The sequence below is a fragment of the Hibiscus syriacus genome, unplaced genomic scaffold (assembly GCF_006381635.1).
Source record: "Hibiscus syriacus cultivar Baekdansim isolate YM2019G1 unplaced genomic scaffold, ASM638163v2 tig00111542_pilon, whole genome shotgun sequence".
In the NCBI taxonomy this organism is placed as follows: Eukaryota; Viridiplantae; Streptophyta; class Magnoliopsida; order Malvales; family Malvaceae; genus Hibiscus; species Hibiscus syriacus.
Genome location: NW_024063115.1, coordinates 187,788 through 214,753, shown reverse-complemented (window position 1 = coordinate 214,753; position 26,966 = coordinate 187,788). Strand labels below are relative to the sequence as shown.

The 26,966-nt window shown below is 35.4% G+C and overlaps 4 protein-coding genes and 1 pseudogene across 6 annotated transcripts; 2 read left to right on the top strand and 3 right to left on the bottom strand.

Annotated features, from left to right (window-relative positions):
* LOC120164689 overlaps positions 1 to 22,733 on the bottom strand; it is a 37,269-nt pseudogene extending 14,536 nt beyond the window's left edge.
* LOC120164685 lies at positions 1,422 to 6,886 on the top strand. 2 transcript variants are annotated; one of them, XM_039174350.1, is made up of 13 exons: positions 1,422 to 1,914; positions 2,424 to 2,576; positions 2,674 to 2,886; positions 3,006 to 3,095; positions 3,291 to 3,407; positions 3,487 to 3,756; positions 3,938 to 4,094; positions 4,203 to 4,280; positions 4,653 to 4,753; positions 5,266 to 5,436; positions 5,772 to 5,846; positions 6,200 to 6,307; positions 6,496 to 6,886. In XM_039174350.1, exons 1-13 carry the CDS (start codon positions 1,519 to 1,521, stop codon positions 6,838 to 6,840), a joined length of 2,274 nt encoding a protein of 757 aa, XP_039030281.1. In that variant the 5' UTR covers positions 1,422 to 1,518; the 3' UTR covers positions 6,841 to 6,886. The 2 variants fall into 2 exon arrangements, with proteins under 2 accessions (XP_039030281.1, XP_039030282.1); XM_039174351.1 differs by having other exon boundaries at positions 6,517 to 6,883.
* LOC120164688 (auxin-responsive protein SAUR76-like) lies at positions 10,069 to 10,723 on the bottom strand. The gene has a single exon (XM_039174354.1). The coding sequence runs from the start codon at positions 10,713 to 10,715 to the stop codon at positions 10,326 to 10,328; it is 390 nt and encodes a 129-aa protein (XP_039030285.1). The 5' UTR covers positions 10,716 to 10,723; the 3' UTR covers positions 10,069 to 10,325.
* LOC120164684 (sucrose synthase-like) lies at positions 12,104 to 16,482 on the bottom strand. Its single transcript, XM_039174348.1, has 14 exons — positions 16,377 to 16,482; positions 15,740 to 15,846; positions 15,528 to 15,654; positions 15,281 to 15,432; positions 15,010 to 15,202; positions 14,555 to 14,890; positions 14,376 to 14,471; positions 14,091 to 14,264; positions 13,889 to 14,005; positions 13,635 to 13,801; positions 13,305 to 13,529; positions 12,659 to 13,222; positions 12,437 to 12,575; positions 12,104 to 12,340 (listed from the first exon to the last, which is right to left on the bottom strand). Exons 2-14 carry the CDS (start codon positions 15,835 to 15,837, stop codon positions 12,308 to 12,310), a joined length of 2,421 nt encoding a protein of 806 aa, XP_039030279.1. The 5' UTR covers positions 15,838 to 15,846; positions 16,377 to 16,482; the 3' UTR covers positions 12,104 to 12,307.
* On the top strand, positions 20,898 to 26,924 carry LOC120164683 (kinesin-like protein KIN-7B). Of its 2 annotated transcripts, none has more exons than XM_039174346.1 (15): positions 20,898 to 20,995; positions 21,258 to 21,509; positions 21,620 to 21,709; positions 21,800 to 21,900; positions 21,978 to 22,091; positions 22,174 to 22,255; positions 22,354 to 22,421; positions 22,989 to 23,048; positions 23,122 to 23,246; positions 23,344 to 23,542; positions 24,033 to 24,170; positions 24,448 to 24,537; positions 24,661 to 25,566; positions 25,664 to 25,971; positions 26,579 to 26,924. In XM_039174346.1, the coding sequence occupies exons 2-15, from the start codon at positions 21,278 to 21,280 to the stop codon at positions 26,904 to 26,906; spliced, it is 2,841 nt and encodes a 946-aa protein (XP_039030277.1). In that variant the 5' UTR covers positions 20,898 to 20,995; positions 21,258 to 21,277; the 3' UTR covers positions 26,907 to 26,924. The 2 variants fall into 2 exon arrangements, with proteins under 2 accessions (XP_039030277.1, XP_039030278.1); XM_039174347.1 differs by having other exon boundaries at positions 20,902 to 20,975.
* Positions 26,925 to 26,966: the final 42 nt, after the last annotated feature.

The following is a 26,966-nucleotide window of genomic DNA, read 5'->3' as shown; positions in this document are numbered from 1 at the left end:
ACAATACCATGTAGTCGGAGAACCACTTGTATACTTGTATAGTCGAAAGACTATTTTATAACTTTTAATAATTGAAGGATTTAATAAAACAATACCATTTAGTTGGAGAACCACTTGTATACTTGTATAGTCGAAAGACTACTAAAATAAAACAATATCCTAAATAATACTTATACACTTGTATAGTCGAATGACTATTTTATAACTTTTGAGAATAGGATCAGCTAATTTATTTTTATCCTATAATCGAATAACCACTTGTATACTTGTATAGTCGGAGAGCAAATAATTAAAGGCTGACTAATATAAGATAGTGCTTTCTTCATGTATTTATAATTATTTTTTAAAATTTTTTGACTATATAATTAAAAAAATATATTGATTATAATTTAAAAAAATATTATTTATAATAATAACTTAAGAATATGGTAAAATCGTATACTAGTTAGTATTATTATGTTATTGTATTTTTAGTTAGTGTACTGAAAATAATAATAAAATAAAATTTTCTGTATATGATTTTTAATTTGACTTTATAGATTAAAATCTGCCGACCTTTTCATTTATTTACTTTATATGCCACATCGAATGACTCAGCAGATTTTCACTGGCCCACCCACCTACACATCCCGAGTCGGGGTGTAGTTATCTTCTGTTACGCGTAACCATCGTAAAATCATTCTGCTGGCCAACTGTATTCAGTCACGTCATGATTCCTCAAACATCTTCATCCCAACAATGATTTATTGATTATAAAGTAATATTTTATTAAATAATTTAACTATTAAAAATTTTAAAATTTAATTATAGCTTTTTTTATCGAGTCAATCGATTATTAAAAATTATAAAATAATCATTTAACTATTTATTATATTATAAACTCGTTTTTTTTTGTTAAAAATGTTATGGTCGTCTAAGTTGAAAGTTAACAACATAATTGAAATATGATAGTTGTTTGAGAATTTGTAATCATATTTTAACATATGTTAACATTTAAGCTTAAAATATCGTTAATTTTTAACAAAATATAATGAGTTTGTAACATAAACAATAGTTAGATAATTATTTTATAACTTTTAATATGATCATTTTGTAACTTTTAATAATCGAAATATTTAATAAAATAATATTTATAGTTAAGAATTGTTTGTATACTTTATCTTAATATTTTTAATTATTTTTAAATTATTTACGTGTATGCTTATCAAATAAAAAATTAATAATAAAATAAAAAAACCTATCTTTTTAAATAAAAAACACCATAGAATTTTTTTTATAAAATAAACTATAAGAGTTTAATTTAATTTCAAAACAAGACATCAAACTTACGTATTTAAGCATTAATTTATCTAAAGAAAAGCGACTCTTTCTTAATTAATTAATTGTTTATTTTTAAAATACTCGAAAATAATAAACGGAAACAAAATCGGTGCTCACGACACTGCAAGAGTCCGATTATCGAAGTAATCCCATTAAAGAAGAAAGAAAAAAAGGATTTTTGTTTTGAGTTTCGATTTAATGGCGGTGGAGGATTTTGCAAACGCGGTGGAGGACGGTCTAAAGCTAGCGAAGCGGGTATACTTGGGGAAAGAAAGGAGAGCGGTGGCGCCACCTCAGGCACCTCCGTTGATGGAGAGGTCACCGAATTGGTACTTACCGTCGGCGCCGATTGTATACGCGGTTATATCCGACCCGATGATAGTCGACAACCCGGATATTCCCAGTTACCAGCCTTACGTGCATGGAATGTATGACCGACCGGCTCTGATTCCTCTCCAGATGATGGGGATCAATCTCGAAGTCGATTGTTATTTCGATACCGCCATTATTGTAGCTTCTGGGACGTGGAGGGTTCATTGCGTTATGGGTTGCCGTTCTTGTGATTGTCGTATTGCTGTCCCTATGGGCCACCAGGTTAGTTCACATGCTCGCTCGTAAAAGTACTGGTTTTCAGCTCAACAAGTTCCTATTTGCTATTTGATTCTGAAAATTCTGTTTCTTTCTTTTAATCTTTTGATATATGAAAAATTCGTGGGATTCAATTTGCTTTGTCTTTCAGCTCAAGTTGCTATTTTTCAGCTCAAGTTGCTATTTTTCAGCTCCAGTAGTTTCTATTTGCTATTTGATTCTGTTTTTCTGTTTGTTTTTTATTTTATCATTTGATTAAACGAAAATTCATGGGCTTTAATTTTCTTTTGACTTTAACTTGTAGTACGAATACCATGAAGATTAGAAAGAGAATAGTGAAGCTGTAAAGCTTAACTATGAACTATTGGTTCTTCTACTTGGCAGGCCGTAACATTGGAGTGTTCTTTCTACAAGAGAAAATTATCATTATATTATTTCTTTGCTGAACTTGATTCAGTGTTTGGATTGGTTTTATCAATGTAATCTCAAGCAATAATAAAATATTTGCCTAACAGGGTTCAATTCTAGGTGTTGAGATTGATATCCCCACAAAATCGTGTTCTACTATAATGATTGGAGAAAAAGAAAGTACTGCTCTTCGAAAGATAGCGAGACCAGAAGATGGAGGGTTTCTGAAACCTCACATATTTACGCTAACAATACCACAGGTAGTACGATGCTGTGCTAAGTTATAACGAATTAAATCGATGTACTTTGTTATATTGTCTTTTGCTTCCAATGGATGTCTTTGTTTTATGTTCCCAGATTGATGGCGGTACTAATATTTCGATTAAGCTTCGCTGGTCCCAGAAGTTGGCATACAATGAGGGGCACTTTTCGTTGACTGTGCCCTTCCGTTTTCCAGAATATGTTACGCCTGCTATAAAGAAAATTTCAAAAAAAGAAAGGATACAATTGAATGTGAACTCTTGTATAGTAGAGGGAATCTCGTGCAAGGCAACTAGTCATCCTTTGAAGGTGCATATTTTGATCAAGGATCATTGTGCTTGTGTTTTTATTTTTTGGCTTCTAATGAATGATATTATTAGTTATTATTTAATACCATTTGCTGTTATTTTTTACCCAAAATTTTGCAGGAAGTAGGACGGCGTGAAGGGAAGTTTAATTTCTTATATGAAGCAGAAATTCTTAAATGGTCAAATACTGACTTTAGTTTCACATATGGTGTAAGAATCATATTAACTTGATGTGATTATCTTTTCCTTGGAATATAGAATGATTGTTTCCTGAATGTTTCCTGAAACATGAATAAGCCTAAAGTTTTACTTAAACTAGCGACTTGTTGATATTTTCATGAGAAGTACCTCAATTTAATATGACCGGGGTACTGATAATTGCATCTTGTCTAAATCTTTTTTTAGGTTCCTTTGGAGAACATATTCGGAGGCATACTTTTGCAGTCTCCATCTTTATATGATTACTACCAAAGGGACTTGTTCTGTATTTATCTTTTCCCTGGAAGTCAGCAGAGTATGAAGGTTGGTGTAGCATTTGTTCGACCGATAGGTTCTTCTTTTCGTTATATATTTATCCTCATCTTTTTTTCGGATTTGATAGGTTTTCAGAAAAGATGTTGTATTTGTTGTTGATATAAGTGACAGCATGCAAGGAAGCCCACTTGAGAGTACCAAGAATGCAATATCTGCAGGCCTTTCTAAGCTCAGTCCAGAAGACTCGTTTAATATTATAGCTTTTAGCAGCGAGACTTTTCAGTTTTCAACGTCCATGGTGCTGGCTTCCAAGGAAGCAATTGAAAGGGCCACTGAATGGATTAGTACGAAATCTACTCTGGGGGGTGGTACAAATTTGTTTATTCCACTAGAAAAGGTAAGTTATAATTATTTTGTTTTTGGTTATACCTCTTGTGTTCTCTGAAATGGCTCAAGAGACTATAATCTGGTTAGCAACCTGCTTTCGCTCTCGTTGCAGTTCCAGACAAGATGATTTAAGATAGTACTCCTTTCTCATGATCTGCTCCACATGACTGACTGTTGTTTACTTTTGTCAGGCAGCTGAGATGCTATCTAACACCCGTGGTTCAATTCCAATGATTTTTCTTGTTACTGATGGGTCTGTTGAAGATGAGAGAAACATTTGTCATTGGGTGAAAAAGCGTTTGACAAATCAAGGTTCATTATGTCCAGCTATACATACTTTTGGCATAGGTAACTTTCATGTTTGAAACTTAAAATCATATAAAACCAAAATTCCGTTATTAGATGCGTTCTTTACACCATAATTGTTAGTTAATTTTCCGTGTGAGAATGTTTCAGGTTCATTCTGTAATCATTATTTCCTGCGCATGCTTTCCATGATTGGCCGGGGGGAACATGTTGCTGCTTGTGATCTAGGTACGTATGTCCTGAATTTACATTTGAACTTAAAATCAAAGAATGGTTATGCAATGGAATTTTTTTGCACAGGTTGCTAGAATTCTTTTAAGTTTTCTTTCTTTTCTTTGAAGGAAAATTTTTGCGGGTCTTTTCCATGATCTTTTGATCAATCTTATTATGCATTTCGATGATCTTTTGATCGATCTTATTATGCATTATTGTCTCCCAGTACTTTAACCTGTTTCGATTTCCCAGATCCTATGTTGAGTATAATTTTGAACTCTAAGCTCCTCATCAACTAATATATCTAAAAAAAATCTTGATTTTTAGGGATGCATTAAGGTTCATGTCAAATTTCATTAATCTTACTATTTTCCCGCTTCTTTCCAGATTCAATTGAAGCTCAGATGAAAAAGTTATTTACAAAAGGTTTATCTACTGTGCTTGCAAACATTACCATTGATGCATTCGGTGATAATGAAGAAATAGAGGTGTGTTTGTCTGTATGCTTGTATCTGTTTCATTCATCTACCGCAGCTTATTTTCCTCGTATCTAACTTTCTATGTTTCATTTGGCAATCGTTCTTCTTGTCTAAATATTCCCGTGATGTTTTGGGCCAGTTTAACCTGACTCATGAGTCTTATTGTTCCTGCCTCTAGTGCTCCACTTTTCATTTGAGTTCCGGTGTCAGACACTCATGTCCTACACATATTTGGACATGAGTATGGGGATACAAGTAATGAGTGTCCAAACACATGGAAAAACTTTAAATATATATATATATACACATGCTCATGTTGGACAGATATTCGTAGCAACACTCACACTCAAGTCCAAGTAACATTGGCTCCATCGGTCCCCTTCATGTTGATTTCCTTGTTTCTTGTTTGCTTTGATTCACCTGTTTCCCACCTGGGAAGCAATAATTCTGCTCTAACTATTGTTATTCAGGTTCTCTTTTGTCTGACTTGATTTGGCTTTCTTCTACAATTTCCTCGATAGGTATACTATTCCCGGATTCCTGACCTTTCACTTGAAAGCCCGTTGACAATATGCGGGAGGTACCAGGGAAGTTTTCCCGACAGTGTAAAAGTTAAAGGCATCTTAGGTGATTTGAGTAGCTTTATAATGGAGTTGAAGATACCAGAGGCTAAGGATATTCCTCTTGACAGAGTAAGATGCATACTTGTCCACAGATTCCTTTTTATATTACCTGTATCCAGAATTAGGCCGATGTCATTATATTCATTGTTTGAACTTCCATCCGGCCAAAAGCATAAACAGTATGTTACCGGCCCATGATGCAGCATATATATTCGAACTTCCATGTCTTCGTCAATTCTTGCTTCCTTTGTGGGTGCATCACGGTTAATGATCTTTTAATGTTATATCTTTGACCCAATTGTTTGTATTGCCACTTTTCATCGAGAGTATATATATATTTTTTACTTGTATACCTCAACGATTTGCACATGAAGAATTTTGTAATTTCCCGTTTTCTCTAACAGGTATTAGCAAGACAGCAGATTGATCTACTCACAGCTCGGGCTTGGTTATCGGAAAATGAACAGCTTGAGGAGAAGGTTTGTATAAAATATTTCCAACATTTTTTTCCTCAATCGGTAGGACATGGTAGGATCACAATAAATACTTTGATTCGAACACTAGTAAAAATTACGTTATAGCCCGGCTATAGCAAGAAGTTGTTGATGCACCGATGCTCCTTAGTCATGAAAAGAAAATCGCAGCCATGCGATATCATTTTCCAGCCATTTAAAAGGTTCTCGATGGATATATCCTTTACGAATTACTCGGTGGCCACGTGAGCTGAACTGCATGATTATGAACGTAGTCGATTTTGTTTCATTTGACCGGACCGCACCACATTTATTAGTAGTAAAATCTGTTGCTGATGCTATTGATTTGTTATTGGCAGGTTGCAAAGTTGAGCATGCTGACCTGCAACGTCTCCGAGTATACTCGAATGGTCCTACGTGAGAAAAATAAAATTGTCAAAGCCGCAAAACATTCTGGAACTTCAAAGGTATCATCTGGCCCGTATACGATACGAACATTGTCTATACTGTAGTAACTAGGTCCAACTAAGTCATGTTGGGGTTTCTTCTTTTCGTTTTATTTCATATATGCTAGCCGAGAGTGCACTTAAATGTTTTCACTCGAAACACTGCTGAAGCCGCCTTCTCATTTCCGGTTAATGTTTTGGCATAACAGAAGAAAGGCGGCGATCCACACAAAATAGTGGATTCCGAACCGTCTGAAATGATATTGCTTCAAACCCTTTCAGTTGGTTTCGGTGACCTGATTTCGACCGCCAGAAACATCCATCCCGGATCTCAAGAACCGAAATTGCCTGAAGCTGCGGAGATTTTTATTAAGAAAACTTCAAGTTGCTGTGATCAGATATGGAAATGGTGCTGTTGCACGAGCTGCATCCATTGTTGTTCGAAGATGAATGCTCAATGTGTCACTACGTTAACACAGCTGTGCACTGCCCTGGCATGCATTGGCTGCTTCGAGTGTTGCTCGGAACTATGTTGTCCTGGCCAAGACGATTAATAAACTCACTTCCGAGAGTCCGACTCACCTCGATCGGTTCTCAAATCGGGTTTGCCTGTATAGTTTATAGACCTGAACAATCCCTAAAAGATTAGTCCTTCATTTGAACCAATTATTTCTAGAATCTTATATAGAAAGGTATTGAAATGATTGTTTTCGTTCAAATTTTTGTCCAAATTTGGGTAAATTCTGGTCCTTGTAGATCGAAAAACATGACAAATCCCAGTGTGGAAGCAACGAGCAGCTTTACGACTATCATATCTCATATGATAGATTAACATTCAACTTATATTGTCCTTAATCTTTTAACAAAGAAAAAGAATATGTTTGTAACATAATGAATAGTCAGGTGATCATTTTACAATTTTTAACAGTAGAGGGACTCTACAAAATAACATTTTATAGTTAAAGGATCACTCTGTAACTTTTGATAGTCAGGGAACTCAACAGAGCAATACACTATAATCGATAAATCAATTGTGTACTTTATCCTATTTAATTATAGTTGTTTTGACTTTGACGTAAATATAGATTAATAATTTTATTTTATATTTTTTAATTGTATCGGTTATAGTTTTGAAATTATTTAAATATATTAATTTTTATTCTTTGATCCACATTTTTTATTATTATGTCGATGTGATATTTTATGTGCGTCTGATAACAATTCAAAGTTCAAACTTTGAGAATAATATAAGATTAATTCTTATATGATTATTAGGATTTTTAAGTGACAGTAAATTATATATATTTATATAATTTGAATGCAATTTGTGTCAATTTTATTAATTTGTCTAATTTTTTTATTATTTAATTTTGTTTAACCGGCGGCGACACATGTTTTGATGCTATTTACCGTATGTCGGTTATCTTTTGTGGTTTATTTGACGATGTAATCAGATTTGTTGATATCTTTATTTGGCTCTTGTGTAATCTAGGTGACTAATTTTTATGTCAATGGTTATAGGAAAATATCCTAATTATAATATTATTTACGTTATATTTGTAAATTTTTATTGTAATGATAAATATTTTTTATTTTTAATAAAATTAACGATTTTCTGTCAAAAATAAATAAAATTATAATAGTAGTTGATTTTTCCAATCTCTATTTCAAACTTAAAATAAAAAAATCGTAAATGATCGAACATAAAATCAAAATAAACTTAAATAATTTCATACTAAACTCAACTAAAAAAAGGGCACCGGCCTTTATGGGTGGCCTGGCCATGGCAGCTTGGCAAACGCGTCGCGAATTGTAACGCGTGGTAGGAACAAAATTGTCGTGTCTTCCACTTACCAAAGTCTTCCACAAATAAATAATTTGTATACATAAAATTACTGACAAAACTTTCGAGATAATGTTTTGGAAAAAATTAATTCACGATATAAAGCACTCCCAAGATTAATTGCTCAAATAAGGTGAAATCCACAGTGTTGACCGTAGGTCGTCATGCCTTCCGGGCGACCTACTAGGTCACCATGTCTTTCCGGCGAGCTACAAGAGATTGCATGTGTCATGCACGTCCCAACACGCTGGGCATCCGAGGCCATCCGAACGAGCTATGCGAGCTATGCGAGGGAAGCCGAGTGAGCTATGCGAGGGAAGCCGAGCGAGGGTAGGTCGCCCAGAGTGCATGGCGACCTACAAGGTCGTCCGGAGCGCATGGCGACCTACAAGGTCGCCCGGAGGGCATGACGACCTATGTGTTGGGACGTGCATGTGCCATGCAACACGTTCATTCTCTCTGTTTGAGTAAGGGTAGGTCGCCCTGAGTGCATGACGACCTATAAGGTCGCCCGGAGTGCATGACGACCTACGGTCAACACTGTGGATTTCACCCTATTTGAGCAATTAATCTTGTGAGTGCATTAGCTCGTGAATTAATTTCTTTCAGAACATTATCTCAAAAGTTTTGCCAAAATTACTTAAAACATTTAATTGTATAGTTAATTCGAATATTGCATTTTGAAACTTCTGTGTGATAAAATAAATATAATAATAAAAAACAAAACTTATACACCTATTGTCAATCAACAAAAAGCAACGAAACCAACACTCTATCTCACAAATAAGCATCTCCAACAACCCAATCATTGGCCATTTGAACCAACATTCCTCACGAATTTTTATCACGAAATTAAAAAAAAATTAAAGATTAATATATATATATATATATATAAATAGGAAAAATAGCGTCTAGGGATGAATCGAAGGTGGTGGATATAATCACTCATAATATTTTAAAAATATCATATCATTTAGATTTTATTTATTTATTTTTATAATGATAATTTATTTTCGACCGTTGAAATCTTATTAATCTATCTCCTTTTAAAATTTTAGAGGTTCACCTCTTAATATAATATCGTGCATCCGTCCGTGACCGTACAAGCCAAAACTTAATTTCGTATATAAAGGTAGGCTTTCAAGCCTTCGAATTTTTATCTCGTAATACGAGTAATCCATCGTTCTTGTTTTTGAATTTTTATTTACGAGAATCGAAATTAAGAGATTAATTAATCTCAGTAATATTACGGGTAAACTCACGAAATAATGCACTCAAAATAAATAATTCACGAAATAACGTTCTCCTAATATTATTTGCTGAAATAGGGCAAAATCAACAGTGGCCGTAGGTCGCCATGCACTCCCAGCGACCTCCTAGGTCGCCATGCACGCCCGGCGACCAAGGAGGTCGCCATGCACTCGCGGCGACATCCCCTGCTGCATGCTCGCCTGCTCGCGACCTTGCCGAGACTCCATGGCGACCTACACATGCACGATCTCCCCATTCTTCCCATGCATGAACCGATCCTTGGTCGCCCCGAGTGCCCCATGCATGAACCGTTCCTTGGTCATCCTTGGTCGCCTCGACCTTGGTCGCCTCGAGTGCCCCATGCATGAACCGAGCCCCGAGTGCATGGCACGATCTCCCCATGCATGAATCCTTGGTCGCCCCGAGTGCATGGCGACCTCCTTGGTCGCCGGGCGTGCATGGCGACCTAGGAGGTCGCTGGGAGTGCATGGCGACCTATGGTTGGGTTGTGCATGTCCCAGAAGCAAGCCACATCGTAGGTCGCCCGGAAGGCATGGCGACCTACGGCCACACTGTTGATTTCGCCCTATTTCAGCAAATAATGTTGGGAGAATGTTATTTCGTGAATTATTTATTTTGAGTGCATTATATCGTGAGTTTAGCCGTAATACTACATTAGAACAACGTGGAAAGAAAAAAAATAGCATTACTCTCTTACATATTATATGGAAAAAATTATTAAACGACAATGAGCAACAATGATAAACAAATCTAAACCCACCACCTCCACCATTGGGCTGACAGACGAGGCGGCCGCCGGCGAGAACCCGGTTAAATCCTCACCGTTTAAATGAACTCAACTCTGTTTCTTTCTAACATCGCCCAGTAATCATGTCGTTATCACATGATTAATGTACGACTTACGATCCGCGCCACGTGAAACAATCAGCAAGCGTAAAACTCGACAAGCTCCTCCAATGACTCGGGTTGAGGGTCGGCATTTTCGAGCATCCAAAGCAAGTGCTCGAACAGGACGACCTCGCACGACACATTGACCTCCGGCGCCGTGTCGTTTCCGCCCGACGACGTCGACCGTCCCGCGAGTTCACGGAACAGAGGGTTGTGGATAACGTCGGAGCTAATGAGGTAGCGTCTCCGGGATTTCCCGACGAAGACGGGGTGGAGATTGGCCGACGATTCTTCGCTGTCGTAGATGATGTCGGAAGCTGCCACGGCGGCCGTCGACATCGGACAGCGGCTCTGCTTGTTGTTGAATGAATTGAGCTTCTTTAAAACTGACAAGAGCTTCGTTAACTTGTTGCTTCCTTTCGCCATTGCTTCTTTCGGGGGAGGTTTAACCGTTTAAGGGATTACAAAGAGTTTTTCTTTCAAGCTTTTGGCTTGGTAGAGAAAGAAAGGCGCCTCCGAGCTAAGAAAAGAGAAAGAAGGCTCTTTTATAAAGGAGTACGGGTCCTAGGGGAGGGATCGAGCCGCTAAGCCAATCTCGGATATTAATCCGACCCGAAAATTTAATTAAAATAATATTTTCATAATTATTTAAAATATCCTATTTGACCCAAAACTCGAATTTTATTAAAAAATATAGTATTATATTAGATTGGATCAAAACCTACTGAATATAATTTCTTTTACCATCATTATTTAGAACCCGAGTTCGAGTTCCATATTATCTAAGATCATATCAAAATGACCCGAATTCTTAAATAAGTCTAACCAACTTGGGATATTGCCACAAGAGGAGTGGATTTTGAAGAGAACGAAGGTATGAATTAGTGAGAGCATTTTGTCATTATTTGGCACTTTTGAAATCTACTTACCAACTAGAACGTGGTTGTGTGCACCTTTTAGAACAAATGATTCAACTACCATTCAAAATTTAATATATTAATGCCTTGTGTCGGATAAATTTTAAAATATTTTTATTTATTGAACAAAAACTAAACTTTAGGTATGATTCTGAATTCTTTTATGAAAGTTTAAGTGTTAAAATAGACCAAAACTGAAATTTTAAGTACTAAATGCATAATTTACCCTTATTGTTTTATACGTGAAATTAGATAGAGAATTATATTATCGGCTCTTCGGATTCGATTAGGAATGATAAAAAAATTGTAAATTTCCATTTTTCTCAGTTACCTAAAAATAAATATAAAAAGAGTAATGTATACAGTTGATCATTTAATTATAAGATAATATTTTAATAAGTTTCTCGATTATTAAAAATTATAAAATATTATTTTTTTAAGTTATCTGACTTTTAGAAATTACCAAATAGTTATTTAACTATTCATTATTTTCTAAACTCATCATTTTTTGTTAAAAAACTGACGATTATTTAAGTTAAAAGTTAATATGATGACTGAGATATGATAGTTGTTTTAAATTTTAAGATCAGATTTGTTCATATCACAATCAGCATGTTAACGTTCAACTCATAATACTGTTAATTTCTTAACGGAAAATAACAAATTTAGAATATAATGAATTGTTGAACGATCATTTTGTAACTTTTAATAATCCAAAGATTCAATAAAACAATTTTATATAGTTAGAGGACTATTTTATAATTTTTAATCTTTATAAATCAATATCTTATATTCGAATGACCATTTGTATACTTTACTAGTAAATAAATTTATTTAAAAGTTTAAAACGATTTTCGTAAATTATTTATAAATTACTATTTAAATTAAATGCAGAGCTTTGTTAAAAGTGAAGTTTCATAAAACAGCTTAAACATGGAAGATGAAGAACCAAAGTCGCAAACAACAGAGATCAAAGAGTACGGAAAGATTAAAAACAAAAGAAAAATTACAAATCAAAAGAGTGTTTTCTTGTTCGATCAAACGAAGATTATTCTCGGCAACTCACAAAACCATTCCAATGGTTTCAAGCAAAGCTTCAATCTACTCTTCAACTGCCAAAGGAACCGATTCAGCCTGCAAAACAGTTTTATTTAACAGCGTTAACGTGTTGAAACCGGACCGGATAGACGGAGGAGAAAGAAATAACGGCGACGGCGCATGAGAAAATACCAGTTTCCGGTACTTGAGAGCGTAGAACATCTCGAGGTAACGACGGCTCTCGCGGCGGTCGAGGTTGGAGACGTGTTTCCAGAAACCGTACACGCCGGTCAGCGTCAATAGTCTCTCGGAGTAAATCTGCCATGTGTACCTGATTCGGGAAAAATGCAGAGATATAAGAACAAAGTAGTTAACTTGGGCGAGAAGAAACAAAGAAATGTGATTTTTGCTTACTTCTCCTCTATACGCCTTAAGCCTTCCTCGGAGATCTTGGTCCAGTGAGACGGGTCTGTCTTGCATTTCTCGAAGAAGTCGACGAGGATCTCGGCAGCTTGATCGCCGTGGTAAGGGTCGATGTTGAAGCCAGATTTGCCGTGAACGATAATCTCGGCAGGTCCACCGTTGCAAGTTGCGAATGTCGGCAAACCGCAAGTCATTGCCTCGATGACAGTCAATCCAAAGGCTTCGTATAATGCTGGCTGTACGAAGGCACCCTTTGTGTCGCAAACATATCGGTAAAGCTCACCGTTCCTGACTCTGTTCATTTGGGATGATATCCATCGGAACTGACCATTCAGCTTGTACTTCTCGATGAGCTCAAACATCTTTGCCATTTCGGCCTTCTCTTCCAAATCCTTGGATTCTTTCCTCCTATCTCCACCGACCACAACGAGGTTAACCAACTCTCGCAACTTGGGGTTCTTCCCATACCACTCGACAAGTCCGGTTAAATTCTTGACGCGGTCCAGCCTTGCCATTGTGAATATAATTGGCTTGTTACGGTCATTTAGCACACATCTGTTGGACAATGAAATAACAAATTATTATGAGTTCAAATGGATAATTTTGAATAGGTATTGTTTCGGTGTGATTCGCTTACAAGTGTTCTTCGTTTTCATCTTTGCCGTAAACAAGTTGTTCGATATCGGCATGGAGATGCTTTAATCTCCTCTTCTCCTCAGTGTAAGGGTAGTATATGTTCATGTCAGCACCGGGGGACACAATGTTGAATTTAGGATCGAATACATCAATTCCGTGGACAACACGGTAGAGACCGGGAAGAGTGAAAGCAGTGTGACTCTCGTATTGACCAACGGTGTCATTGCTGAAATCATAAGAATATCAATGTTAAAGGTCTAGACTCTAGAGAAAATCGTTTAACGAAAAAATAATCGAATCCCGAACCGAGAAGGCAGATCAGATCATCTACCTTCCAGCAATTTCTTGGAAAGTACTGGTGATGATGAAATCCGTATGGTTCATAGCTATGAGATCAGCTGTAAATTGACAGGAGAAATGATATTTATCTTCAAGCTTCTTCCAGTAGATATCGGAATCCGGATACTTGGTCTTCTCCAAAGCATGGGCAATCGTACACTAATAAAATGAAAAATCGAGTCGATAGGCCAACGTACAATCGAACATTAACACAAAAGGATCCTGGTGAATTAGTTTCTAACAAACCTGTGTAACTCCCAACTTATGTGCCAGCAAGGAGGCAACTATGTTACCATCACTGTAGTTTCCGATGATCAAATCGGGCTTGCCTTGCAACTCTTTCGAGATCTCATGAGCAACATCCTTGAAACAAACGAGATTTTCTAGTAAGTAATATCCATGAAACGGTATAACTAATGCAAGAAAATCAATGGTTCATATAGCTCACCTCGGTGAATGTTTCCAAGTAGGGCCAGACTTCGAATCTAGAGATCCATCTACGTACGATACCCTTCTCGGTTCTGAAGGGTACCCGAAGAATATCAGAGTACTCCGTTCCATATACTTTCTCGAGTCGTTGGCCACAAGTTGTTCCCACAGCATCAGGGAGAAGTCTAGTAATCTAGGAATAAAGCAAAATAGAAATATTATAAGCATGAGAAACAGCTGAAATAATATATTTCGGAGAAACCGAAAGAAAAGATCATAAAAACTATGAATCAAGAGCTCTCACAATGAGGATACGAGGCGTAATGTTGAGTCCTTGCTGCTTGATACGGTGGATCATCTCGTTCTCGAGGGCACGGACTTGATCCAAAATGTAAACAACCTACATGAAGATTTTAGATATTATACACAAATTGCAACATCCAAGTCTGGCTCTTTATGAACAATGCTCGTAAACGCACTAACCTGGCCACCGGTGTCGGGATACCCCAAAACGTTGTCCTGAGCAAAGTATCCGTGTGGAGTTAGAATCACGACATTGAACACCATGGGGATTCTCCCAAGGAACTTCTCCAGGGTGCAAGGATCGGGTGCCTCGAGAAGATCCAAAAGGAGTTGGATCATCTCGAGCACACGCTCGGCCGTATCACCCCAACCTCTCTCCAAACCGATCTCCAGGAATTTGTGTTCGAATTCAGCATATGGCGTTTCAGCAGGCAGTGTAACGAGGTACTCCTCCGCCTTCCTCAGGACATGTTGGAGAGAATTCAGGTTTTGAATTCTGTCATTCAACATCATGTTCTGCAAACACCAAACCAAATTCAAATCTACGGATTAACATGCCAAAGTGCAATCTTAGGTACACGAACACGATAAATCGAGCAAATACAAGCAGCAAATATGTTGTCAAGGTCAAGTACCTTGCCCTTATGGCAGTGGACTTTTAGGAATTCAAGCAAGGGGTGCATGCTCTCCTTGTCATGAAACAGTTTCGCCGAGAGGTGACGGTTAAGGAACTCGACACCGTTACCGATCGACTTCGAAAGAGTCGGGCGAGGGAACGAGGCATTGAAGGGCTCAAAATCCAATTCCAAAGTGAAGTTTGCACTTGAACTGAAAAGAAACAACCTTAATGAACAGATCAAACAAAACTCAACCAAAACATTAACGTTTTCATTCAGATCATTTTACCTTCCATCAACAAGCTCTTCCTTGAAACGAAGATACTCAGCAGCAGTGAGTTCTTCAACAACAAGCGCGTGGACATTCACTCTAATGTACTCCCAGACACCAGGCCTCGGTCGAACGGCCAGCGCCACCCACGGCGGCAGCACAATCGCCTCCTATGGAACACACGAAAAACAACACCAAATATCAAGATTTGGCAATTAAAAAAATCCAAAACAGGTAAAGAAAATCTGAGTTTTTTCCAATTTACTTGACTAGCTCTCAATATTTCAGAAAATGCACCATCAGCTAACGTTTTCCTGATCTCTTCAGGGATAGCTTCAAATTCAAAAATGATCTGATGGTGTTGAAGAATTCCCTTTCCTTTACCTTCGATCCTGGATAAAACAACAAAGTTCAGAGCTAGCAAGCAAGTTTTGTCAAATTAAAAAAAAATCTTTTTAAGTGTGTTGTCCAAGTTACCTTGCGAGCAGGGCCAGAATCTCGTTCCTGTGGGCAGCAAGTGTGGAATCCAAACGCTCACGGAGGCTGTGTACGCGAGTGAGAGCACGCTCCGCCATTTCTTCGAACTGAACGAAAGCAAAAAGCAAAACAGAGTATTTTTTTAGTGTAAAAATAATGCAAGAGAGACTATGTTATAAAAATATATATAAATGGAGATGGATAAACATGAAAGAATATATATATATATATAAAACAACATAAATTATACTGTTTTCTAGATGGGTAGAAAATTCCAAACCTACCACCAACCACCAACCACATGGAGAAGTCTAACGTTAATTCAATGTTTTTATTTCTCAACTGAGATTTTGCAACACCAACATGATGATGTCCACTTTGGGCGTCTTCTTTTCTTTTTCATTTCATTTAATACACGAATATAAAATTCCTTTAAAATACCAGTTTGAGATGATATGGCACTGTTCTTTTTCCTAGAAATTTTGTTGACCAGAAAGTTTCACAATAGCAGATCAAACATTGACCATGAACTTCCTAGCTGATCATCTAACATGGTTTTTCAAAGTAACAAAAAAAATCAACATTTTGTTCAACTTTGGATAAAAACAAGAGAAAAATGCAGTGCAAATTACATTACCTTGAACTTTCGAGAAGCAGAACCAAGGAAGAAGAAGAAGATTACTAATGAGAATAGTAATACAAGGAACCAGAAAATTCAATGAACGAAAATAATAATAATGATCAAAGGATGTAATGAAATGGGATGGAAGAAGAAGGGAGCTAGTGGCCCTTTTATACACAAATGGAAGGCTCTCTGCGCCTAACTTTCCCATGGTTTTGTTTTTACTTGCGTAAAACCGCTTTTCCTTTCTCCTTTCGATACCAGACAAATAGTGTAAGCTTCAATATTTGATTAACTACGTACGTAGTTGATACATATTAAATATATGGTTATTCATATTATATAGTTGTATATATTTATGATTTTTTTAGTTATTAATCACGTATACATGCATAAATTAAATTACTTAAGATTTTATGTTAGAGGACGAACTTAAACTTATAAAATTTTAAGGTGACGAAAACATATTTTCAATTGGAAACATATAGAAATTTTTTAATATATATAACAATTTTAAAATTTTAGGGGTCGATTGCTCCCACCCACCCCTGCCTAGGTCCATCCCTAGTTAAAGGAATGTTTTCTATTCCTAAAAGTCTTAAGTTCGATCATTAACGATTACATGATTGAGCATTTATTTTTCAAATGATTAAGATTATTATTTAGAATATAAAATTATTTTATAATCGTCTTAATTTAAAAGAAAATAACATATACATATCCTCTAAACACAATTACTCGAATTTAATGCTTAAAAAATAATTTGTTTTATCATCGAGATCACTCGATAAATTCATAATTAGGTTAAAATTTTAAAACAGTTATATAAATTCTGATTTAAGTATTACAAAATTTATACTCTATTTTAAAGAGGTTACAATTAAATTGGCTGAAACAGAAAGTGGGTCCCCAGAGTTTAAAAGTGAGAAAAGCGAGCAGTAGAATTAGATTGGCTGAATCATCCATGCGTGACGTGGCTTTAGAGGACCGACAAAACTTGTACGATTGTGTACGAGAAAATTTAGAATAAACTTCGCATTTAGTGTTTCATTCAATTTAGTACTTAAACTTTCATTTTTTAAAAACCATACGTAGGTTAGTTTTTGTTTATTTTTTAAAAGTTTTGACGTGTTTAATACCTAAATGATCAATTTTATTCCGTTTTAGTACTTAAATTTTTAATTTTTTCAAACTTAATGATAAATTTTGAATAAAGGTAATAAAATGAAATAAAAAACTAAATTTTAGGTATAATTTTAAAAAAATTAAAATTTTAAATATTAAAATATACTAAAACTGATAATTTAGGTACTAAACGTATAATTTATCGGAAATTTTATATACTTTTCCTTACAGGAAAACTAATTGTAAATATATTCAATATATATAATTTTATCATAATATCAAAAAGGTAACTTTTGTTTCTGTAGTATACTCAATTTATCAATTTCTCCCTTATTGTGTTTTTTGTATCAATTTAGCCCCTGAAGTTGCTCAGTTACATCATTCTACACCCTACCCTAACTTAAAATCTTAATTTATGAATCCTAAACCCTAAATCACACCTTCATAACCTTTAAACCATAAATCCTAAACCATAAACTATAATTTAGGGCTTATAATTTAGGGCTTTAAGTCAATAGAAAGATATAAAACGATGCAATTAAGCAACTTCTAAGGCTAAATTGATGCGAAAACACAATAGAGGCGAAAGTGATAAATCGAATCTACTACAATGACAAATATGACCCTTAAGCCTTAAATAATTTACAAAAAAAATTCAAAAAATATGTTACATTTAATACATTAATTTAATCTCAAATTGATTTTTCTAATCTTGGAACTTCTAGAGGAAAGAGAATAGCTTGTGGAAAATAAAACCCATTGGCTAGGCGTTGTGGTATTGGAGTCACTAAAGTTATTTTGATTTCCATTTTCAAAATCCTTCACATGGCTTGTGAGTTGTGTGTGTGTGAAGGCATAGGTTTCAAAAATATACTTTTAACATTATTTTATATAAATTCTTTATCATTCAATTAATAATTACTTCTAGATAAGTAAATTTTAATATATACATATATACAATATTTTATTAAACCAAATTTAACTAATTAATTATCATTAATTGGATTAAAAAACAAATTTAAAATGGGAGGTAACATGTTGAATGGTTTGGTGTGGGGGATGATGGATTAATTATCATTAATCGGATTAAAAACAATTTTAAAATAAGAGATAAAATAATTATTTGTAAAACGTTGGGGGTAATTTTGTTATTGTACCTTAAATTAATAACAAAAAAAATGTAATCGAACATAATATTAAATTATTATTTTTTAATAATAAAATAAATTTAAATCATCCACTTTTTTCAATTCAATTAATTTTTAACAGATAAAGACATAATAAAAGATTGAAATAAAGGATGGTGTCTTGTCTTTTTGTTATCTTCCAGGTTAAATGATTTCATTATGAGAAATTTAAATCAATTCGGGTTGTACATATGATTTTAGTGGGTTATTTCAAAGGCAGAGTTATATTGGGGTTAAAAGGGTCTCCGATCCCTTTCAAAATTTTATATATTTGAAAATTTTGGTCTAATATTATTTTAGTTCATATAAAAATAAGTACTCCAATTAAAAATACAAAAAAATATTAATTATTTAATTATGGACCGAACCAAAGAAAGATAATATATTTTTTCATTTTTTTTGTCTAATAACAATTTATGTCATTATAAGTTTAAATATTATATTCTGAATTTTGAGTTTAAAACTATTACTATGTGTTTTTAAAAAAAACCTAATATTTTAGTCTGTCAATAGTCACTCCTAACTCCGTCTCTAAGTTACTCTCTCAATATATATATATTTTTTGCAAATAAAGAATCAAACTTGAGACCTATTTAAACATATATTAAGTTGTTTATCATTAGAACCATCCGTTAATTGATGTTTCATACAGAGACGAATTTATGACAAAAATTTAGGGTTACAAGAACTTCAAGTGTGACACTTTTAAGGGTGACATTTGTATTAATTAAAAAAGTATTTAAAAAAATAACATTAAATAGATAATTTTGAGGGTTACCCGGACACTATAGAGGTCCGCCATGGTTTCAATTTTTGATACGCCGCACTTGATAAGTCGTTGGATTTCATGTGACTATCCTTGAGTTTCACGATGATTTTGATTGACATTGACTCTTTTATCCGCATGTCTTCCAGAGGGTCTATACGACAACGTCTTATCTAATGCCCTTTTGTCATGGAACTTCTTCCGTTCAAATATAAAGCCACATTTTGCATGTGGTTTGGTGATAATTATTAATTAGTGAACGGTCGAGGTATTGACATGTAAATTTGGGTTAAGATTTGATGATTATTTTATTAGAGTTATTGATATCGTTAGGATTAAATAATAGAATAATAACTAAAATCAAACATCGATTGTGCTGCGAACGAACTATCGTCGTAAATCTAAATTCGTCTTAATTAATTAAAATTAAATATTAATATTATTTAATCCCGTCAACTTAAAATCGAATTATGTTAATATTCTAATTAAACAAACTCTTTCCATCGTTAAAAATAAATGGATAACAATTTCGTTTATTTACAACGGTGGACAATTCATAATTGCTGGAGGTCTTCCACGGAAGTTGCTCTCAACCTAGCGTTGAGAGCAACCTACTACCCTACCTTCCCCTTACCCCATTACATATGGGAATAGGGTCAGCTAATTTTTTTTATATTTACAATAAATGTTAATTTAAAACTTTTAAAAAATATACATATATTTCTAATAAGAATTATTAATATTAACGATTATAATAAAAAAAATAAGGGTAAGCTACATATTTAGTACTTAAACTATCGGTTTTATGTTTTAACACTTATTTTTTTTCAAAATCATACATAATATTTATTTTTTATTTCATTTTAGTACCACATAATTAAAAATGGAACGCGTTTAATACTTAAACTATCTATTTTTGTCCGTTTTAGTACTTAAACTTTCAATTTTTTTAAAACTCAACGTTAAATTTTGAACAGGGTATTAAAATGAAACAATAACTAAACTTTAGGTATGGTTTTAAAAAATTTAAAAGTTTAAAGATTAAAACAGATCAAAACTTATACGCAATTTACCTTAAAAATAAATTAAAAATTTAATTGAACCCAAAAGATCCAATGAGAGTCGAGGCCTCAAATCAAATTAACAAATTGGGCCTCACCATTTTTCATCAATAGGTCAATCTGAAGTGGGCTCCACCAGCGGTCCCAAAACGGTTCGGCAAAAACGGACCCCACAAATTTCAAATTTTTTACTGCTCCCTGCTGGTGCGCGCACCGAAGTACCTAACGGGGAAAAAAATTAAAATCAGAATAAAACAAAATAATTAAAGCACCGTTACATTTCGTTCTTCTTCATCCTTTTAACAAACAAATCCAGAAAGCCATTATTATTTCATAAAAAAAGAACATTCAAATCACTTAGGAAACCCTAAAAGGAGCATTTGATTTTGAAATCCGACGATACGTTGCGTGTGTTTATCTGCATTTTGTTGAAATATTGACTTGCTCCAGGCGATTTGTCAAGGACCGGAATTTAGTAAGTTTTTGGATTTCACTGTAAGTGTTTCTATTTTTAATTTTTTTGTCTTGAAAATAATTCAGTTTCTCTTTTTTTAGTTGGATCGATTTGAGAATGTTAGATTTAAGTTGAAATTAGAAAAAGTGGAAATCATATAAAATTCTTACCTTATATGTAAGTTTGATCTCACTGTTATTTAATGTTTGATCTATTTTTTTTCTTGATGAATTTCGGATAGAATCTTGGAGTTCTTTAAGCCGATTCCCATTTTTTTGAGAGCATTTCTTTATGCACTCTTAGCAGTGAGATTAGTTTCGAAGATGGTCGGGACACCAGCCACGCCGTTGTGCAAGATACAAAGGACTCCGGCGACCACCCCTGGAGGAGGAACCAAGGTTCGGGAGGAGAAGATTTTGGTGACTGTTCGGATGCGACCGTTGAATCAGAGAGAACAAGCAATGTATGATCTTATTGCTTGGGATTGCGTGGATGACCATACCATCGTTTTCAAGAATCTCAACCACGAACGCGCAGCTAATCAGTACAGCTTTGGTATCTTTTTTCACACATTATTGTTAAATTTGATGGGTTGCTTAGAAAGAGGGAACAGTTCTTTCATCAACGTGTTTCTAATTTTGGATAAATTAACTTAAATGTGGCAGATAGAGTTTTTGATCCATCGAGCTCTACTCGAAAGGTTTACGAAGATGGGGCTAAGGATGTGGCCTTATCTGCTCTTACAGGAATAAATGGTTAGATTTAGTTTTGTACTATTTTCCTCTGTCACATTAGAAGCAAGCAGCCTTGAAAATGGGGTTTAACAAAATTTCTTTATTGTACAGCAACAATTTTTGCGTATGGGCAGACAAGTAGTGGGAAGACATTTACAATGAGAGGAATAACTGAAAATGCAGTGAAGGATATCTATGAACACATAAAAAATGTAAATTACAATTTGATAAGTAAATTGCTATATTTGGATTTGATCTCGACGTGCTTTTGTTAATTTTAATCTTACAGACTCAGGAGAGAGACTTTGTCTTGAAACTCTCTGCATTGGAGATTTACAACGAGACAGTTGTAGACCTTTTGAATCGTGATTCTGGCTGCTTAAGACTTTTGGATGATCCTGAGGTACATTTAAATGAATCATTTTTTTTATATTTCAAAGCTTTTCCTTCTTTTGAAACTTTTTTTTTTCGTGCGCAAAATATAGCGAGGTACCATTGTGGAAAAACTTGTTGAAGAAGTGGTCAAGGACAGCCAACATCTGAGACACTTAATTGGCATTTGTGAAGGTAATTTCATAATTATGAGATGTAATTAATTGTTTATCTTGTTGATTAAAATGGCATACGCTTCTTTAATCATGAACATTTTATACATAATTCTGCAGAACAAAGGCAAGTGGGAGAAACAGCTTTGAATGATAAAAGCTCAAGGTCACATCAGATTATCAGGCTGGTAAGATAGAAGTGTTTATATTTTTTCGTTCATTTCAAGCATTTATTAGTTTTTACACTTATTTTGATAGTATGTATATGTATATTAAAAATCGATTTGGTTTAAATAATTCTAGTTTTTTAATATAGTGACGGATCAGAATTTTATGTCGGAGGATTAACTCATAAAATTTTTAAAAGATATAAATCAAGGGGCAAAAACAAATTTTTAATAGAAAATAGAAAGAAATGTCTAAAATTTATATGAATTTGAAATTTCCGAGGATTGTTCCCACACGTCCCCTCAGTCAATCCCTGATTAATCAAACCGAAAATCAATTTCAGTTTTCTTGATTTATCTTGTTCAGCCCTACTAGAAGTTGGTTATATAGATACAAAGTTGATCTCTTAGACTTTTCATGTAATCAACAAAAGTGCCTCTCTCTCACCCCTGTAGACATGTACATTTTCAGGTGGTTTTACTTCAAAGTCACTACTATCAGCCCTTTTTGTTCATGTTCTGTGCATGAGAATTATATTCCGTGAGTAAAGTGAAATCTTACACTGCCTGGTTCACCACTCTTTGCAGACAATTGAAAGTAGTCTTCGGGAAAATGCAGAATGTGTGAAGTCTTTCTTATCAAGTTTGGTATGTTTAATAATCTTTTGTTGTTCGGTTTTACATTCTTCAACATAAATTAACAAAAAGTAAAATATTGCAGAATCTTGTAGACCTCGCAGGAAGTGAACGTGTCTCTCAGACAAATGCTGATGGTGTAAGATTAAAGGAAGGTAGCCACATCAATCGAAGCTTGTTGACGCTCACAACAGTGATTAGAAAGTTAAGGTAAGCTAAACCCATATCGGGCTATATGGGGAAATGATCTTTAAAGAAACTTTTTTTTTCCTGAAAAATGAACATACTTGGTTTGTTTTGTATGCAGTGGTGGAAAAAGAAGTGGTCACATTCCATATAGGGATTCAAAACTTACACGAATACTGCAAAACTCACTAGGGGGGAATGCTCGAACAGCTATCATATGTACCATAAGCCCAGCTCTTAGTCATGTGGATCAAACTAGGAATACTCTGGCTTTTGCAACTAGCGCGAAGGAAGTTATCAACAATGCCCATGTAAACATGGTAAGATAAGTGTTCGTGTATATATAGTATTTTCCAAATTCTTTATGTTGTAATGTTGGACTGTTTTTGAAGTTAATTTTTTGTTGGCACTACTTCCATACGTGGAGATCTCTACTACTAACAGAGAAAGCTGTAGAATATAAGAAAACATAAGTAGATATCTACTCCAATGATGAAAAAATGGGACCGAACTAATTGATTGATCCAATTCAACATGTATTCAAAGGTCTGTTCGGTCTGAGAACTGGTAATAGAGAGCCATACCAGTTTGACCCTCGGTCCTATTAACAGCTAGCACTTTGCTGTAGGTTTCCTGACTTCTGAAAAGATTTAAAAGTGTTGCATATTTAGAGCATGCTTATAAACAAAAAGGGTAGAGATACATGTATATTCTCTGTACCAAATAAATAAGTATAATACATTCTTCAAAGCAAATTCTGCTCTTCATTGCTAATGCCACATTATTATTCTTTCTGGGCTTTCTTTGCAGATTGTTTCAGGCAAAAGGTTGGTAAAACATTTGCAGAAAGAAGTGGCAAGGCTTGAAGCTAAGCTACGAACTCCAGAGTCTACTTCTGCTTCATGCCTACATTCTTTGCTGATGGAAAAGGAATTGAAAATCCAAGAGGTATATAGTACGTTGCTCACACTCTTCATTTTCTTTAAAGCATCCGTGTTCAATATCATATTTGACACATGTAAACAGGGGTCAGAAAATATGATTCTTCAAATGTAAGGAGAACTTTAAAAGATTGGGTATACTCGTATACATTCAACATTCACCCCAAACTCGAGTAACATAGGGTATAGATGATGTTTTATACAGAAGTATATTAGAGTTGTTTGTACAGGGATTATTCTAGTCCTCATAATTTAGCTGTTAAAAAAGAACTCTTAACTTGCAGATGGAGAGGGAAATGGAAGAGTTGAAGCGCCAGAGAGACATTGCACATTCCCAGCTAGAACAAGAAAGAAAAGCACGCAAAGTACAAAAGGTAAAATTTTGGCCAACTATTGTATCATAAGTAATTCGGACTATTTAGTAAGTACTCATCCCGTATCTGACACTTGTCACCAGTTCCATCATCTTGTAACTCTCGAGCTTGTAACATTTCCAGGGATCGAAACAATGTGGACCTTCTGGCAAAGGAGTCAGATGTCTCACTTTTGATAATGAGCCAGTTCCAGACTCCTCGGATGCTCAGCCTAGGAAAACAGTTGGAAGATATTCGACACTAAGGCAGTCAGCCACAATGACAGATCCATCCATGCTTGTGCATGAGATCCGGAAACTCGAGCAGCGACAAAGACAGCTCGGTGAGGAAGCAAACCGGGCACTTGAAGTACTGCATAAGGAAGTTTCTTCCCACAGACTAGGGAATAAAGAGGCTGCTGAAGCAATAGCAAAGATGCTGTCCGAGATCAAGGATATGCAGGCAATTAGCTCTATTCCTGAAGATATTATGATAGGGCATGGGACTGACTTGAAACAAGAGATCACTCGGTTGAACTCTCAAGGCTGCACTATCGAATCGTTAGAGAAGAAGCTTGAGAATGTTCAGAAATCGATAGACTTGCTGGTTTCATCGATTTCAAATGGAGAAGAGACACCAGACTTTAAGACCCAGGTGAAGAAGAAGAAAATCCTCGCTTTCCCTTTGAAGAACAGAGTGAACATGCAAAACTTAATACGGGCTCCATGCTCACCGTTGTCCTCTTCTCAGAGCATAACGGAACAAGAGATCGAGAACAAGCCGCCCCCTGAGGATAATGAAACAGTCTCCTCTAGCAGCCATAGATCACCTGGCTTGTTTAAAACTCCTCGGAAGGCTGATGATAGACAAGTCTCATCAAGAGAGGGAACTCCATCTACAAGGCAAACCAACTCGGTTGATGTGAAGAAAATGCAAAGGATGTTCAAGGATGCAACGGAGGAGAACATACGCAGCATCAGAGCTTATGTCACTGAGCTGAAAGAACGAGTTGCTAAGCTACAATATCAGAAGCAGCTTCTGGTTTGCCAAGTGAGAACTCTTGACGTTTTTTATGTCGAGCATTAGTTAACGTCTCAATATTGCTATTTCGTTCTAAAAACTTGTCTGAAACTCCGTCATTGCTTAGGTGCTGGAGCTGGAAGAAGCAAAGGAGGCTGGAAACGATGAGGAGGATAGTTGTGTGCAGTCTCCAATGCCATGTCACGTGGTGTTTGAGGATCAAAGGAAGCAGATTATCATGTTATGGCACCTCTGCCATGTTTCAATTATACATCGTACACAGTTTTATTTGTTGTTCAGGGGAGACCCGGCTGATCAGATATATATGGAAGTAGAGCTTAGAAGGTTGACGTGGTTGGAGCAGCAGTTTGCAGAGCTTGGAAATGCAAGCCCGGCTCTTTTAGGCGATGAACCTGCAAGTTTAGTTGCATCAAGGTCAGTTAACTTATGTACCCTCGGATATGATTATAGAGATTGTCATCTAAAATACCCCATGGAACTGTACCCTTTTCTAACACACCCTAATCCACGTAACGTAAAACATTCCTCGATTCCATAACTAGACACAAACTCACATCCGACACTTGCACTCGAATATGATTATTATAGAGATATTTTCATCTAAGGATCCTATTAAGCATACAAATCAGACACATTCTAATCCTTGAAACATTATCGAAAATACGCATCGGACCCGTACCCTTTTCTAACCCCTCCCCCCCAACACACACAAAATCCAAATAATGTAGGATCGAGATAACAATCCTCGTGTCCGATTGTTGCTTGTATGGAAACCTATTCATCCATATTCGACACTCATATTTAGGTACATACTCGCATCCGAATATGATTATAGAGATATTTTCATCTAAGGATCCTATTAAACATACACATTATAATTCTTGTAACATAGAATCGAAAATACCCATCCGACTCGTACCCTTTTCTAACACACACCCTAATTCATGTTCGGCCCTCATGTTTAGACACGCTCGTACTTAAATTTAGAGATAATATTATTTTGTGGTGTTAAAATTTGCAGTATCAAAGCACTGAAGGAAGAAAGGGAGTATCTAGCAAAGAGGGTGAGCTCGAAGCTGACGGTAGAAGAAAGGGACTTGCTGTACTTGAAATGGGAGGTTCCGGCGGTGGGCAAACAGAGGAGATTGCAATTGGTAAACAAATTATGGACCGACCCATTGAACATGCAACAAGTGGAGGAGAGTGCCGAATTGGTTGCCAAACTTGTTGGATTTTGTGAGTCGGGTGAACATCTCAGCAAAGAGATGTTTGAACTCAATTTTGTTGACCCTTCTGATAAGAAGTCATGGATGGGGTGGAATTTGATTTCAAATCTATTCCATTTGTAAAAAGAAAACAAATTAACACAACAGGTCTTTACAACAGTTGATTCATTGTTATATTAATTA

Bases quoted from the DNA above. Each gene is read 5' to 3' on its own strand.
- LOC120164685 (XM_039174350.1), top strand. From the start codon at position 1,519: ATGGCGGTGGAGGATTTTGCAAACGCGGTGGAGGACGGTCTAAAGCTA. The intron at 2,887-3,005 runs GTGCATATTTTG...AAAATTTTGCAG, and splicing joins CAACTAGTCATCCTTTGAAG to GAAGTAGGACGGCGTGAAGG. The intron at 3,757-3,937 runs GTAAGTTATAAT...TACTTTTGTCAG, and splicing joins TGTTTATTCCACTAGAAAAG to GCAGCTGAGATGCTATCTAA.
- LOC120164688 (XM_039174354.1), bottom strand. From the start codon at position 10,715: ATGGCGAAAGGAAGCAACAAGTTAACGAAGCTCTTGTCAGTTTTAAAG.
- LOC120164684 (XM_039174348.1), bottom strand. From the start codon at position 15,837: ATGGCGGAGCGTGCTCTCACTCGCGTACACAGCCTCCGTGAGCGTTTG. The intron at 14,265-14,375 runs GTGAGAGCTCTT...CTTTATTCCTAG, and splicing joins TTACGCCTCGTATCCTCATT to ATTACTAGACTTCTCCCTGA. The intron at 14,006-14,090 runs GTGAGCTATATG...GTTTGTTTCAAG, and splicing joins ACTTGGAAACATTCACCGAG to GATGTTGCTCATGAGATCTC.
- LOC120164683 (XM_039174346.1), top strand. From the start codon at position 21,278: ATGGTCGGGACACCAGCCACGCCGTTGTGCAAGATACAAAGGACTCCG. The intron at 21,710-21,799 runs GTTAGATTTAGT...TTTATTGTACAG, and splicing joins TGCTCTTACAGGAATAAATG to CAACAATTTTTGCGTATGGG. The intron at 22,256-22,353 runs GTAATTTCATAA...ATAATTCTGCAG, and splicing joins CTTAATTGGCATTTGTGAAG to AACAAAGGCAAGTGGGAGAA.